The sequence below is a fragment of the Gymnogyps californianus genome, chromosome 1, assembly GCF_018139145.2.
Source record: "Gymnogyps californianus isolate 813 chromosome 1, ASM1813914v2, whole genome shotgun sequence".
Classification (NCBI taxonomy): Eukaryota; Metazoa; Chordata; class Aves; order Accipitriformes; family Cathartidae; genus Gymnogyps; species Gymnogyps californianus.
Genome location: NC_059471.1, coordinates 152,900,010 through 152,916,842, shown reverse-complemented (window position 1 = coordinate 152,916,842; position 16,833 = coordinate 152,900,010). Strand labels below are relative to the sequence as shown.

General features: G+C 43.6%; 1 protein-coding gene across 1 annotated transcript in view; it reads left to right on the top strand.

The window, feature by feature from the left end:
- Window positions 1-14,367: 14,367 nt before the first annotated feature.
- SYT10 (synaptotagmin 10) overlaps window positions 14,368-16,833 on the top strand; it is a 36,701-nt gene continuing 34,235 nt past the window's right edge. The window contains exon 1 of the mRNA XM_050907624.1: window positions 14,368-14,518. Within this exon, the coding sequence (XP_050763581.1) occupies window positions 14,368-14,518 (151 nt within the window). The remainder of the gene's footprint in view (window positions 14,519-16,833) is intronic.

Genomic DNA, 16,833 nt, shown 5'->3' with positions numbered 1-16,833 from the left:
ATATAATCAAATTGCTTATCCAGATCCACACTGCATTACTCTTTTTATAATGGTGCAATAGCTGCATTCATTAGAGTTATACTGGTATAAAAGCTAGATGAAAACAGTGAGGAACCAGGACCCTATTCTCTTTATTAACAGATCAGTTTTTGCTAGAAACAAAGCCTGAATGTTTTCTACTTTGCATTTTAAATTATCTGTAGTAAAAAAGGGAATACTGTCTATTGCTAAGACCTATACACACTATTCATTATGTCTGGAAGAGAGGACAGGCTTAGTTCATTAAAAAGTTGTTAAATTTTTTATTAGACCCTGGCTAGTTAATCCATAAAAATGAACAAACCACTTTTTCTTAAAGTTTAATAGCTTGCTTACATCACACTGTGAAACAGGTAAGAATGTGCACAAGAGACAGCTCCAGATTTGAAAAGTTTTATCTTTTCGTACAGTTGCTTGTCATATGAAACATGTAAATATATAGTAGTCTTGTTTAAGACACGGGAGTGTTTTCAATGAATATCTTGCATTATGTTTAGTGTCTTTTATACATTATTTTGATCTATGATTTGTTCTGAGTGCCCTCTACTGAAAAGTAAGATGAAGTGATTAATTATTTAGCACCCAAAGACATAATGCCTACAAAACACATTAGACAGTTGTACATTATTAAAAGAGATATATATTGATATATGAAAGGCTTTAGAGCAAATTTACTGTTTCAAAGATAAGTGCATTATGCCTATGTGTACATATATATATTAAAAAATGGTGTGTTTGTTCCTTCTGCTTCCGATTTTCTGAAATTATTTTTTTTTAATGATCTAGGATTATATAACAGCAGAAATCCAGTGCATTTGTGGAGTAACAGACATCTCTTGAGAGCTTGCTCCAAAACTCCTGGAAGTCAATAAGAATGTTCTCATTAGTTCAAGTGGCTTTGGATTGGTCCTAAGTAGGTATTGTATAATATTAATCAGTTACACAGACATTGTTCTGCTACTATAGGACAATAATAAATTAGAGAAAGCAAAAGCAGCAGGTGGTTGAAATTTGGACACTGAGAAACCAATTATAGATGCCTATATGTATGTTATATGTATATATATAAAAATATGCATATATCTCTCCCAACAACAGTTAAAATGAGATGTTCATCTTGAATGCTAATTGAATTCTTACTGTTCAACAAGCTTCCCATCAACTATGAACCATCACGGTTCTACTTAATTGAGATTAAACAAAATTCATACTTTAAAGCACTGTATTATTGTATTTTTTAAAGTGTTGAATGCATCATTGTGTATAGTATTTTAATCGGTATTTTTAAAGAATTGCTCAAACACTGTAGGCATACACACTGTTTTACTGGGATAGTATAGACGTGCATTCCCAGTCTGTGTTTCAAAGGAACCAAGTCATCTCTGATATGGTCTAACATTGCTCCTAGCCAAAGGACATACAGATTTTTCGTTGAGATGATTGATAAAACCAGCAAATTATGCTGCTTCCTCAGCATACTGTTTACTAAGTGTGGGTAAGAGTGAAAGCTATCTGGTACTGCTAACCAAAATGAATGAGCTAGAGATCCCTTGCCAATAGAATGTAACACCAAATTCTTCCATCATACTGTAATATTATGTGTCACCAGCTCTTGAATCAAAACTAAGTGCCTCTGAACTTTACCAGCCGATTTCACTAATTCTCTCTCTACTCAATACACTGTTTACTAATATATTAGTGTCAATCTCAGCCTTCTGTTCTAGCCTGCTTTTCTACTTTAGTTCCTGTCTTATAATTGCCTTTTAAGCAAAGTTTGCTGCTTATTTTGATGGTTTGGGTTTTTTTATTAGTCAGAGCAGGCATAACTTTATGCATTCTTTATCTTTTATTTCCCCAGTTTACCTACCTTTTCTTTGATTCTATCTTTTCAAATGTTTTTCCTTAGTTCCCCTGAAGAATCTCTTCTGGTTGGTAATTCTCACCACTTAAGCAGCTGACTGATTACAACTCATATTCATGCCAGTCTTTCTTCTATTTTACACTTTATTTTCATTAGATTTGTTCACCAAATATCACATAAATATTGTGTACTGCAAGTTTTTCTAAATGTTTTATAGCAGATTCCTTAGATGTCAGTCTCCGTTACATCTGCACACTGATTTTTCCATGAAAACCACTTTCAGTTCATGAGTTTCACTATCACTTCCACAAAAAATACCAATATAAAATGGTTAGTTCACTAGCTCCCAGTCTTACTGTCCTCTCCAATGAACTCACATTACCTTACTATTTAAAAATTATATAATGTTATCCTATTTATGATGTGGAAAAATTGCTACAAAGATAATTACTATTTAGGTTTGTTCCTCATACGCAACGTGTATAACATATATACAAACACATTTGCAAGTGTGCAGACACACACATTTATTTTACCATTTTGTTAAGGCTGTTCCAGTCCAGCCTATTCCAGTTCGTTCTTTGAACAGATTTACCACTTCTTAGAGGGCACATCTATACTCATTACAAGTAATTCCACATAATTGCACAGAAATACCAGCTGGATCCATGGATATGCTTTGTGGGTCAGATTCTCATCTTCAGTCCAAACTCTGCTGTCACTCAGGCAGCTTAGCAGACTAAGGAATTTCTGGTTCTTCCTAACTGCTCTAACACACTGCCATGCAACACCTAGAATATGCGAGTTCAGGGAAAAGAACAGACTCTCAAAGAAGGTAGTTCCCCTTAGTGAGCAAGGGCTATAATTGCAAAGCCGTTATATAAACAGTGGGTGCTCTACACGCCTCAGAGCTGCCAATTTTAACATGTGCTGCCCACACGGGCCTATGCACATGCAGGAAATCTATTACTTTTTGACTGTTAGGCTCATGAGACCTGCATAAATCAACTGTTCATCGCACGGACAGCTAGTCATTGCCAGGGAGCTTTAGAAAGTATGTGGTCTCAGTCATGTTTTGTAAGAGACAAAACCCTGCTCCTGTATGATAGCTCTATCAGAGCATGCTTTCTCTTACATTAGATCACTCAAGCAACTTAGAAAGGAGAGTGTCTGTTTCCTGGTGAGGATGGGCAGTATGCAAATACCATATCAGTACTTAATAATCTAGTTGCTATAACAATCTTATGACCCACAATGGAGCCTCTGCATATTCTTTTGAGTCCCAGTCACACCCTCCAGAACTGAGGCATGGTTGCTCCAGAGGAAAGGAAGGAAGTTAGGCAGGGAAAACATAAATTGTTTTAGTCCTCCCTCCCAAATCAGTCCCATTCCCACCCCATTTCCAGCCCTACCACCAAGCAGCTATTCTTCTGCCTTTCTATGGCAGTCTGCCAAAGCAGACACTGTGTGCAGGAGGTCAGTGTAAGGGTTCTGGCTTCCCAGAAGATGAGTAGCTGAAGAAGGAGGTTGTGCAAGGGGACTTCAGGACTATCTTGGCCTGTGGCTTCCATCACGTATGACGTTCATCAGGGAACAAATCCAAGCACTTCCATGAGACCAGACTGTGTAAGGAACTGGGAGGCTAGTGAAAGGGGAATTGCTTTCCCCAGAACCTCTTGGTTCTATAGTTTCATGGTATACTGCAACATCTTGATGCTTTCTACGGGTGCCATTATCTTAGAAGACTGAAATTCTAAATCACAGTATTGGACTTCTCTCCTGTACTGGTATTCATGTGCCTGAGCTGATCATCCCTTCACAATCAATGGAGATGAATAGGTATGCTAAGGGATAAATTTATTTCATCTTAAGGTAAACAAGTAAGAGGGCTCAGATAAATCACAGTACAGTACCCACGTCTGTCCATAAGCTATAAACAGATGACAGCTGAGATACATGCATCTACACTGTAGATATCTAAATGTAGGTAAGATGAGTCCTGCCCATAAATTCCTCTACAGTCTTCTTCTATAGACGTAGGTCTTAAGCACTCATGAGCTGTGATTTCTTAGCTGATCTTTAGCTGATGGACTGGCACAATGGAGTCACAATCTGTTAATGTATTTTAAAAAAGCTTTTAGGCTGCTCTGAAATAGAGCAAAACCTCATCGAAACCTGAGTATAGGACCAGTCTCACAACCAGACCTGCAAGTGGATTCTTTGCAGGCTTCTTTCTATTAAATCAAATGATGACTGGATATGGAGAAGAGTTTGGCCATATTTTTATCTTTACTGGGAGAAGAAATTGATGTCTCAGTGCCAGACTCAGAATTCGTGTAAAAGCTTTTAAGTTTATGAAAAAGCTTGCTTTTATTTTTTTCTCCTTTTGCTGTAAAACCTGCATTTTTAAAGTTCATCTTCTCAGAGTTTTCTCTCTAAGGGCACCATTCACTGTTAAGAAAGGAACACTAAAAAATCAATGTTCACAGTTATTTGGCAGTGATTCTACCCTAAAACTGTGGCTTGATTTCTGAATTTTACAGTGAATAGGAGGATGCTGTAATTAGAATACTCCAGAGGTTTGTTCTCAGTCAGTTAATATATGACTGATTCAAATCATCATTATATTATTTTATCATGATATTTACTGCTTTTGAGTCTGTACATTCTAAACCATTTGGGAAAAGCTCACGTTTTTAAGAGAAAAAGTACTTGTGACAACTAATTCTGAAAAAATATAGGAGTGCCATTTTGCAGGTACAGATTTTCTTAAGGGACTTTGAAATGGTAAAGCATCCTCTACAACTCTGTCCTGTTCCTTCTCAGATAGGTATTTTGTGAATGAAATACATACTATGACATCTTCCTGTGAGGACACAGAGACCAGATATCAAGAGAAGCTGCCTGTGAAAGTTAGTGAACCACATGTTTTAGACACTGAGATGTACTAGCAAGAACGTTTGGCTCTGCTCCCACCCCTTTAATTTTGTGCCTCACCAGAATTTATTTATTTAAATACTGTTCGTATATATACACAATAACTGAATGACAAGTTAGAAATCCTGCTATGAAATCTTGATAATTCAGCCACATTTGAAACATGTTGGTTTACATGCTTGAGTTACTACTATGGGTATACTGTCCTATATCCTGATCCATTCCGACATCTGTGTATACATCACAGGACTCCTATCGGTGTGGTGGGCCAATGCGACAGCATATTCACACAAGCTGAAAAAATCTATTTTTTCCATAAACATGAAAAAAAAAATTTATAGTGCACTTAAAATAAAATAGCCCTGATATGGCCTTCACAATTATTAATAGCTGTGACCTCTAGGCAGGTTCTGGTGCTGTCAGTTTCCTCAATGCTCACACACTAGATCAAGAAATTTGTAAATATTGTATTTTGTGGTATGATAATTAATTCAAGATGGGTAACCAAGAGTTTGGGGTGGGGTGGAAGGAATCAGCATTCCTGGCATTTATTTATGCCATCTGCAAAAGCACAACTATTGTATAAGGAGGAGTCCACCAGGAAATCTGACTTCCCTCAGGCCAAGTGAAAGGGAAAAAGACAACCCTTCAAAGAGGTGCAGCATGCTTCTTTCCAGTGCACCAGACTTCCCCTTTTTGTCAGTCAGTGCTGGAGGAAAAACTGATGCCATGGCCCTATGTGCTCCCTTCCTCCCTTCTGGGAAGCCATGCACACTGCCAGCCCCCATCCCTACCAAATTCTTCAGTCAGTAGCAACTGCACTCTGCTTGCTAATGAAAGACCCCATAAACAGGTCTCTGCATGGTGCTAACACATTGTCTTTGAGCATCGTTTCTGGCTTATTCCCCTGACTGTAAACTAAAGGGAGAGCAGTGATTAAGGGCTAGGAAGAAATCCCTGAAAGGACTGATTATGCAAAATTGAAGTTGTGTCAATTAGGATTACCAGAGATTAGTTCCTTTGTCTCACTGAAAAAAATTATATTACAAATTATTATAGAATAGAAAACATCCTTCTAAGCCTAACAGAATTTATTTACCATGACCTAGGTGGGAAACAGGCTCTCTCAGAATCAGCACATGATACATCACTTTATGATTGGGCACATTACTATGGTCTAGCCAAAGTATTACGCAGCAGTTGTTAAAGTACAAAAGACTTGAGCACAGCAGGGAGAATCTGATTAATTTTCAATTACCTAAGGGGACCACTTTGGTTGAGGACAGCCAAGGAGTACTGCACTCCTGCTGCCACCATCAGACCTTCAAAGAACACATCTCACTGTGCAAATAGCAAACCTGGCTTGTAGGACATGTCAGACACCCTGTTAGGGCAGCTCTCCTTTTTCCCCAGCAGAATAAGGCCAGGTGGCAAGGAGAGGAGGAAGATAGCAGGGTGAGACTGATCCACAGCAGTGTATTGAATGGCATCTTCTCATTGTAAAAATTAGTTTTCTGAGTTCATTTTCCAGCATCTGCTGTGAATAAGAAAAGTGAATCAGGAGCCACTGGTTAAGAGCTGAGAATTAAGCTCAGTCCTGACACAAATGGACATAATTTCTGTTGTGAGTAAATGGCATTGTACCCACTTAAGTCAAAGCTGAATTTGGCCAGTAACATATACCAAGCTGCAAACTAGGGACGACAGAGATAATTAAGAAATAATGACAGTGGAATAGAACAATGTCACAGGATAAAGGTCTCCTGCCACTCAACAAATGCTGAAATGAGGCTCATTTATCATGAATGAATGTCGAGGCAGAGCTGGTGTCTTTGAAAAGCATGAAGCTTTACTCTTTTGACAATGCTGAGTAGTAATTATTTGTTTCTATTATGTGGAACTAAATGATTGATATAGATGTAATAATTTTGTTTGGTGGCTATTGATAGCGTAGATGAACAGGTGTTCATTTCATAAATAGTCTACCTATTTTATTCTAATTAGCTTAGACAGGAGATATCTTAATGTATTGTAGCAAAAGAGTGTAGTCCTTCAAAACAAATGTTTTTGCTGTATTTGCACTACCACAAATTATCTCAGTGAGTTTTGTACTGCTCCATTAGGACCTAATCATACACTCACCATATAGTGTTGCTGTGAGAGGGGGATACAACAAAATGGGCTACAAAATCCTTAATTTATTAGGCTTTTTAATGAAATATTTTGGAAGCAAAATTTGGAGCTGTTATAGGAGGCACTCTACCATGAAATGATCAAGTACAGAGGAACAAAACCAGAACAAAAATTATAATCACCAAACAAACTACTTGTGGCTGGGTTCAGGTTGATAATAGCTTTTGGAAATCAATAAGGAGCATGCTCATAGCCATCTCACTAGAAGGCACACAGAGACATAAATTCATTAGATGCAGATGAATAGCCCAAATTCATCAGTAAAATCTGGCTGCGTTGAACTATTCTAGTAGCAAAACATATCTTATTTCACCAAGGCTTATGGCTGGCTTGTATTACCAGAAACAGGGTATTTTGAGGAAGCTGGCTTTGAGGAAAAATTTTGAAAAGTCTGCTGAACTATTATTCTGAGTTCTTCAAACCCACCTACTTCTCAAATCACAAGATTATTTCAGCATGACTTCTTATCCACAGCTGAAGAAACCTCTCTAGTGCCAGTCACAACCTCATTCCTCAATAAGTGAAACTGAGAGAAAGAAGGGAAGGTAATAGGAAGAAAAAAGGCAACAGAAATTGTTAACATGCTACCATTCAATAGAATATGTCCTTTCAAGGCACCACATCACACACACATGCTCGAACACGTTGCCTGTCTGCGACCTTCTCTTTCTTCTGCTTCAAAAAGTAGGTGAAAATTCATAAAAATGAGAGGCTGGGTGATGCAGGTGATACAACCAGCTGTCACAGAGCAGAGACAAGGAAGCCCTTCAACTGAGAAATGGCAGATATAAAAGGCTTATTAGCCTCAAAAATACTTTATCTGGTAAAAAAAAAAAAAAACTATCAGAGAAGGAAACTGTCTCCAGACTCCCCTTCTCACCTCTTCCAACATGTAATTAGCCATCACACAACAGTTATCACTGCTACCTTGCTCTACTGTCTGTCACCAGCCTGGAGCCACCTCCTCACAGAGCACCATGTCTTCAACCACTGTCTCACCCCATTTAGGACTGAAGATTAGCCAGATGAGATTTTCTAAGCACCCTTTACTTCCATCTAATAATAATAATGACCTTTTATGTATCAACTGTCAGGGCCCTGAGGGCACTGCCAGGCCAGACCATCCCTGCCCATGCTCTGAAGCTCCCCTCACCCTGCCCACAGCCCAGGACTCCATTTCAGCCCCCGCGGCCGTCAGCCCCTGCCCCAGGGACACTGCAGCAGAGCCAATATCCAGCTTCCCACAGCCCTGCCCTGCCCGGCCATGGGCCCCACCAAGCTGGGCCCACATCCTGGCCCAGCCTCAGCCCATCCCTCTTCCCAGGGAGGTGCCATATGCCTGCGGCTGGGGCTGCCCCCAGTGCACCCCAGCTGCCCTGCTCCTGGCTGGGGGGTGAGACAGGCCCTGGCTGCCAGGCCCTGCCCTGCTGCCCCCCACACGGGGAGCCACCATTGCTCCTGGCCCCGTGGCCCTCAGTGAGCTGCCAGCCCTTCACAGCTGCACCCTGGTAGCAACATACTTGTTCATTTTGTGGTCATTAATTAATGAACATTCACAGCTCCTTTGCACATAACTGGTTAGGCAGGCCTTAAAATCTTCATAAGGAGCAAATGGCGTGCCAGACCACACAGCCATTCCCCCAGACGGCCGGGATGAGCTCTCGGGATCTGCTGGCTTCCCGATTGCTTCGCTATTCGTTCTGCTCAAATAGCCACAGAAAAGACTATACCACATGCTTAAGACTTTGCAGAGGAAAAAAAAAAAAAGAAAAGCATTTTATTTAATTACCAGCTAGTAGGTGAAAAGCAAACAACAATTCACAGTGGATTGAGGACTCTCAGACACCAAAAACTTCCCCATCCCATGTATCACTTACAAAGCACGATTTGAAATAAAATGGAATAGTAATCACTTTGCCCTCTGTCCCTAACCAATTATTCTCAAAGAATTATAAAATATTAAAACTCCATAAATTACTCCATGTCATACATCTTTTAAAAAACACTTCCACAAAACTGCAAATGTTATTTGCTGCTGACTCTCAGAAGTTGCTTCAGCTCTCTGTGCAGGTCCTGTAGGACTCTTTTTGCTCAGACTTGTAGTCTTAAGTATCAACGACACCAAATTAAGCGGAAAAAATACAGTAATCATTGCTCAGCATTTCTGAAAATCGAGGAAGCATCTGTTTGGACCAAATGTGGGGAGCTGTCTTTATGATTATGTTTTTTATTCATAGTGAATTAGAAGTTGGAAAAAGCAACCCAGATGAGGGCTCCATTGTACCAGGTACTATGAAAGTATGGAAGTGAGAAGAGGAAACTGAGAAGAAAGGTAGAAAAAAGGAAATTTAAACTTTTTTGTATTACTTCTAAAACTAAGATAGGGTTCCTGTTCATAAGTGTTCAAACCTTATGTAGGCAAGACAAATAAAGGATACCAAAAAGAGTTACTGTCCTCATGTTATAGTTTGTAGTTCAGAGAAATTAAGGGTCTCCTCAAAGTCACAGGGACAGCCTGAAGACTGTTGGAAAATGAGAACTCACACTGTGGCCCTTCACTGCTGTAGCCATGAGGCCTCAGTCCTCTTCCAAGGAGGCAGTTCTGAATATCCAAAAACCTGGAAGCTCTCTCTCAATCTATTCAATATTTGCTCTGATGACAAAATGATGCCAAGCAGTTAGCTTTTCATGTCACAAGAAGGAAGGACATCATTTCATGCGTTGGATTCCTGTGCTAGCCTTTCACCTCATGAGCAGAGGCCCAATTCTGACCAAAATTATCTCATCTTCATTCAATTAGAATGCAGAGAACAGCAGCATTCCCATATCCAGCTGACATAATGTTTCAGTCTGTTATTATGGGCACCTTTACATAGCTCATGGCACCCTTCCTCTCTAATTTGCAGGTTAGGAATGTTCTGCTTTGACTGTCTCCTGGATTGCTGTATAACTGTAATAATGCCTGTCAGACAGCTCTCTTTTTTTTTTTTTTTTTTTAACATCAGGAGTGAAAGGCACTTCTTACTCAAAATTAGAGGGTTAAAAATATGCAGCTAGGGTAAAGCAATGTTTAATGATTCAGGGTTTATTTTGCTGTTTAAAAGGGATTTAAAAGTTAAGGAGATGCTATCAGGAAAAAATTGCATTTGTAACTGTTAGGAACAAAAACTGTATTTGTAACCTGTGTTTTCACTTTCTTCTTCTACCCATAGCTTCTTAAAAGCTGAATGCTGAAATGTTTGTTTTCCTCCAGCTCTGTTGCCTTTTTGGTATTTTTTTTAATTCTAAATCAAGAAACCAAGGCCAAACTCTCAGCTGAGGTAAAAAGAAATACTTGAAGGTTCCAGCTAAGACCGGGGTGACATTTTATTAAAAATACAGAGTGAGTTCTTATGCAAAAAAGTGAACAGGAATGATGTACAAGAAGCACAGGGGGGAGCTGTTGAAGACTGCACAAGTCAAGAGCAAATCACGGTTCTCCCTGGATATATCTACAAAGCCTCCATTTGGCCGTGCCCAGCAGTACCCTCAGAGCCAGCCTCTGCTTGCAAGCATGACTACAAATGCAGTTGGAGATTACTTTCTGTTGCAGATGTCTTTGGCATTGTACACTGCCACACTAGCTGAATGTCAGACAGAAATTCACTTCAGAAAGTGGTCAAAAGCTATGAACTGTGGAGTGTACCATTACTATGGCTATTCTTACACCTGCTTATCATCACGTGCAGCAGAGAGAGTACTTTTGACTCGACACTCACTAGACCAGCCCATTCTTCCTCTGCAAATTACTAGGCCTTTCACTCATTTACACCAGATAATTTGTGGCCTTACGCTTAGTAGTGCAGCTTAACTCTGAAAGACATCTGAACCTTATCTGCCTTTAGGCTACCCATATTGACTAAACTTCAAAAATCCTAACACAGTGTTTGTTAAAGGATACATCTTACAAAACTGGGTATTTATCCCATGTTTTTCCAGTCCAAAGTGTAGTACCCAAACCACTGGTTGGATATTGCATAGACGATACGAGGATGTGAACACATGCAATTAATGTGAAAAAAGGAAATTTTCTCCCTTAGTCAACATCAGTCAACAGAAAGCAGTCAAGCCAGTATGAACTTGGTAATGACCAGCAGTCAGCATAGCAAGAGTGAATAAGGTCTGATGTGATCCCAGCAGATGGAACCCATGAGGCATGAGTCCACTGTGTCCTAACAAATCACATGTGGTGAGACAGCCTGAGAGCACTTCCAAAGGGGAAATGGTCTTTGTGGATACAAGGGCACATGATGCAACTGCATATTCATTTAAAAACTGCCAGGCTATTGAAAATCCAAGCAGTGGGAACTGAAGCTAGAAAACAAGCTTTTATATCCTTTCATATGCAGAAAAAGTAGTTTTCCACTGAAAGAACACACTGGAGAAAAATGCCATGATTCCTAATCTGAATTCACATTTCGGACTAAACCCCTCAATACAAAAGTGAAGAATTTCCTTCATCAATAACTTGACCCCAACAACAAAAGATATGTCTGGATCTGGTTTAGGGCAAGATTGTCAGCACATCTCACCAGCAGAATCATTCATCTCCCAGTGAAACTCATCTCATAGTACTTAGGCTGAGAAAAACTATTCTGTTGATGAATTAAAGTTTATATCCATGCTACTTACTGAAGAACAGGATTTAGATGGTGATACATTTGATAAAGATACAGTGATACTACTTACTGTGGCTGGTATTTTCTGTATACCTAAAAGCATTTTTTAAAGTACTTAGGACAGCTAAGAGAGATACCAGTTGGGTACCTATCTCCAGACATCTACCTGAAAATCTCAGTCTTCAATTTTTTTTTCTTAAATTACTAATGTAAAATATACCTGTTTGTGCTTTTCTGTATCTATGTACTTATCAATACTATCAACAGTAATAGTAATAAGGTGGTACAATCTTCACTGAAATGAAGTTCTTGTGTGCAAAGGCAAACAATGTAAGAATGTACCAAAGTCTCACTCCGTAAGTAAACAAGCAGGGTGGCAAACTGATCTATGTGTGAAACTTTGACTCTATTATAATCAATGGCAAAACTGCCAGTAACTTCAGAGACAAAAAATTTCACTCATGGACTGCGCGATACATCCATGGGCACAAAGACAGTCTGTAGAAAGGTTCAGAAATAGAAGAGCTTAGGTCTCAGCCTTTAAATGCAGTCCCTACTCTCGTTAAAACCAACTTCTGTTTAAGACCCTTCCTTCATCAGTCTGTATATATATCTCCTGTGAGCTTCTGCTAGAATTCTGAATGTGTCTCAAAGATAAACAGACTGCTTAATTATTAGTTGGTGGTGCATGACAGAATTTTGGGAACAGGACTGTAAATGTCACACAAACAGTAAATATGTTCATATTTTGAAGTCTGGAAGTAGGCATCAGTTGCCTTCACTGTAATGAAAATATGTACATACCTTTTTATTGCTAGCAAGCCTATTTCCATGAGATAATTATACAGATTTAGGTCCCTATGAGGGTTAAATGAGTCTTCAAATAGTACTACACAGTTCTGTGCCCTGACTAGTTATAGTGCAAACATTTTAGGATTTGTCAGAACATTTTGCAGAAATAACACAGAGTTTTGACAATGCTAATCTCAGGAAATGCATTGAATGGGGACTTATTTCTTTAGTAGCATCTGATATTTCTGAAATACTTGCTATATCTGTGAAAAAGCTTTATGGATCAGAATTTCTGTTGATGTTACAGTTTGTATACAACAAAGTCTATTACTTTCCTAAGATTTTGAAAAATACATGTGTATGAATTCATATGCATAAATGCATGAGCCTTCAAAATGCCAAGTGGCTGATTTTTAGAAGTATCATCTTGTGTTTTTACAAGTATCTATACTATGTAAAGTACAGAATTTCAGAATTAAAACTGGAATACACATTTCTGTAATATTTCATAATTTACAGCTATTGATTGATGGTTATAAAGTTTTCAAATGTTAAACTTCGCAGTTTGTTAGAGAGAGTTATTAATTTTCCCGTAACAGATAAAAAATTTGAAATCTGGAGGAAAAAAAGCACAGCAGTACACAAGTTAACTTCTCATGCTTATGAAACCAAGACACCCTAGCAGCAGACTGCAGGCAGTGCTGTTAAGCAAACTGCTAGCAGACTTTCCTTCAACTGTGCCTAATTAGAATTAAGTATTGAAAGACATACATATGCCATCGAAGTAGAAGCATTTTTCTTCACAAATATAAAAATCTATCAGAATTTCAGTAAGTATATGAACAAATCAACAGCTTAAGTCTTGTTCGGCTATGCAGCCAATAACTGAAACAACCACTAGCAGTATATGCTGTACTGATTTTTCGAAGTATGTTCAAGCACACGCAGTACCTGGAACTTTTTTATCTATAAAAAACCCCCAACTTTACAGAACTTGAGGAAACAGACCGGACAATCGTAAGGTTACTCTAACTCCTTTACAAGTTAAAGAAATAGCCGAAGTCAACTATTCCGTAACTCTGCTGCTTAAAAGTGTAGTGGAGATGGTGATTTGGTTAATGAAGTTATCTGGCGTTGCTCGGTAGACCGTACTGAAGATTACACTGCCCAGGTCACCCTAAGAAAGAACGTTCCGGTAAAAACGACCGGAGCAGTGGGGAACAGACTCTGCTTCGCCCTTCCGACCGAGCAGCTCCGCACGAAGCGCACCGCTGCCATCGCTGCTCCGCGGGGCTCGGGGGTCCTGCCGGGGGGGGCGGGGGGGGACGGGGACGACGACACACACATTCCGCCCGCCGGCACCAGCGCAACCCCCGCACCGCTCCGCTCGTCCCCGCGCAGCCCCTGACCGCGGCCACCGCCCGCCCCACCGCCCTCCGACCGGGGCCGGCACCCCGGGAGTCGTCCCGGGCGCCGCCGCCCCTCGCCCGGCCGTGGGGCGGGGGGAGGAAAAGTTTCCCCGGGGGACGCGAGGAGCTCCCCCCCACCCCCCCGCCACCTGCGCCCCCCCGCGCTGGGCTGCCATTGGCCGAGCCGCCTACCGAAGCCCGCTAGGCACAAAAGGCGTCGCTAAGTGGATGCTTATTTTTTCCCCCACTCTTTTTATTTTTTCCCTCCCCCCCCTCTTTTTTTTTTGTCTCTCCCTCTTCCCCCCCCCCCCCCCCCCCCCTTCACTACTTCTTCGGTTCACTCGCGCCGCGCCCGCCGCTCCGCTCCCGCCGCCGCCGCCGCCGCTCCGCCCCGCTCCGCTCCCCGCGGGAGGCTGCGCGGGTCGGGCGCGGAGCCGTCCCGCGCCGGCCATGGCCTAGCGGGCGGCCGGGGCAGAAGATGAGTTTCCCCGCGGAGGACGGCGTGGGCAGCCTCTGCCACAAGGCGCTGCAGATCATCTCGGAGCTGTGCCTGGGCGGGCAGGTGGAGCGGGAGAAGTGCGCCGGCATCTTCCCCCTGGAGACCGCCCGCCAGGGCATCGGCGGCACAGGTACCGACACCGGCCCCGCCGCCCCCGGCCCCGGCCGCCGCCTCGCCGCCCGCCGCCGGGCCCGTCCTGCCGCCGCCGCGGGGCGGGCAGCGCCGGCGTGGGCGGCCGGAGAGCGCAACTTTTTCCTTTGCCTTCCCTGCGTGCGGAGGGGGCGGACGGGGGGGCAGTCACAAAGCCCGCTTTAAAATCGTCTCCCTCTCGCAGCCCGCGGAGGCTCCCGGGAAGCAGCGAGGGAAGCACCGGGACCGCCGAGCCGCCGCCGGGGGTGGGGGCTAGCGCCCCGGGGGCGACGGGGGAAACGTGGGGCAGCGGGCGGGGGTGCCGGCGTGGGGACGGGGGAGCACTGGGAGGCGCCGAGGGGAGAGAAATCGTCGCCGACGTGCGAGCCGCGCCGTCGGCTGGAGCCGCGCCGCCGGAGACGGCCCCTTTCCCCCGCAGCTCGCTCGTTTGCCCCCCGCAGCTCCGCTTCAGCAAGGTTTTCCCCGCGGTGGGAGCTTCTCTTTATGCAAAGCTCGGACCCGGGCTGTTGCATGCGTTTGTGGGGCCGTGCGTGCGGGGAGCGGGGGAGAGGGCTGTGTTTGATGTTCTTGTCACGGGTGGGCAGCATTTCCGTGCGACGGGCGCGCCGCGCGTGGTTTGCGCCCGGTCGCCCTCTCTTTTCTCCCCAGCCGTCCTTCTGCGTTTGGCGTGTCGCGCTGGCGGCCCCGAGCACACGGCTGCCGGCGCCGCGGCAACAGGTTGCCCGGAGGTGCGGGGGGGGGGGGGGGGCCAAGGCGGCCGGGCGGCGGAGGGGAGGACGGGCAGCCGCCACAGGTCGGGGCGCAGCCCGGGCTCGGGGCACAACTCGCCAAGCCGCGGCTCAGAGTAGCCCTGCGATGAAACTTGACAGAGCCCCCGGCGCTCTCTGAGCGGGGTTTGAGGTATTTTACGTCCCCTCCGTTAATCGCTGAGGACGGCAGGAGAGCTTTCCGACAGCCAGTGGGAACCTGTAGAGTCAGGGCAGCCCTCCGCTCCGCTCCGGTGGGGTCCGGTCCAGGACTCGTCCAGGAGAAATTGGGGATGGGGTGAGGGGAGGAATTCGGGTTAATTTAAGTATTCCGAAGCCAGAAAAATTGTCGGGGTCGAAACCAAGATTTTGACTCCTGACGGTGGTATCTTTGGTCACTGATTTCTGGATTGTCAGGATCTTTTGGAACCGGCTCCTGCGCTTTTGCGTTATTCTGTACGGTACTCCCTGGACCTCTTGCTTTCCATGGTACTTGTTTTTAGGACGGGGCTTGAAAATTAGTCCAAGTTCCGTGCTTAATTTCTGCCAGAAGGGATTGGTAACCTATTTTGTCTGTCCATAAATGCAAACGGACAGCTTGCATGATGGCCAACAAATACCAAGCGTACAGTGCAAATTAAATAAATTAACACCAAGTCATGGAAAGCAGCAGGTCCTCAGCATGGGCCCCAGCTGCGCTGTAGCTACCGCCGCAGCTGTTACTTTTTTTTTTTCTTTTCTTCTAATGCCCACAGATTTCACTGCAAATTCCAGGTTATTTGTAGTATCTCAGAACAAAAAACTGTTGTCTGAAAGAGGAGCGATTCTTCTTTCAGAGCCCGGTACCTGCACGGTTCTCCCAGGGCTTTGCGCTTGAGGCGAGCGCTGAGTTTCCAGCCGGTGAAGGCGGGCGCGTCCCGGGGCGGCAGGGCGGGCGCGGGTGGGGGGCGGCCCGGACCGGCGGGTCTCGGTCCGCCGCGGGCGCCCCTTCCCCCGCCGGCCCCGCCGCCGGGGCAGCAGGGCGCGGGGGGGGGGGGGGGCGGCGCGGGGGGGTTGTAGCGTACTTCCACCAGCACGGATCGTGGATTTGTTGTGCTTTGTTAATGCCGACTACCCAGTATATTCCGATCACGCACTGCGTTAGTTGTCTTGGTCCGAATCGTAGAAGGTTGCATGAAAATAAAATTACGGAGCTTGGAAAACTGGGGTCTGAAAAGATTAGTTTCTCTATATGATTTTCAGAGAATAATGCAGAGGGAGTCAGCATGAGGTGTCATATAAAAACAAAGTCGATGTGTAAACAGGTGGGATGTGAAGGATACAAAAATGTCCCACGAGGTAAACTAAGGTATGCTGCTTAGAAAATGTGAATCTTCAACACTTGCCTTGATATTGCGTTGTGTACAGTAACAGGAGCTTCTTTATAGGCATTTCTTCAAGATCAACGATCTTCTTGGTTTTTCATTTGTAAACCCTAACTAACTTGAAATTGTTGGATTAGAAAAAAACTGATAATTAACAGACCAGGGGCTTGAACCACTGGGTCCCA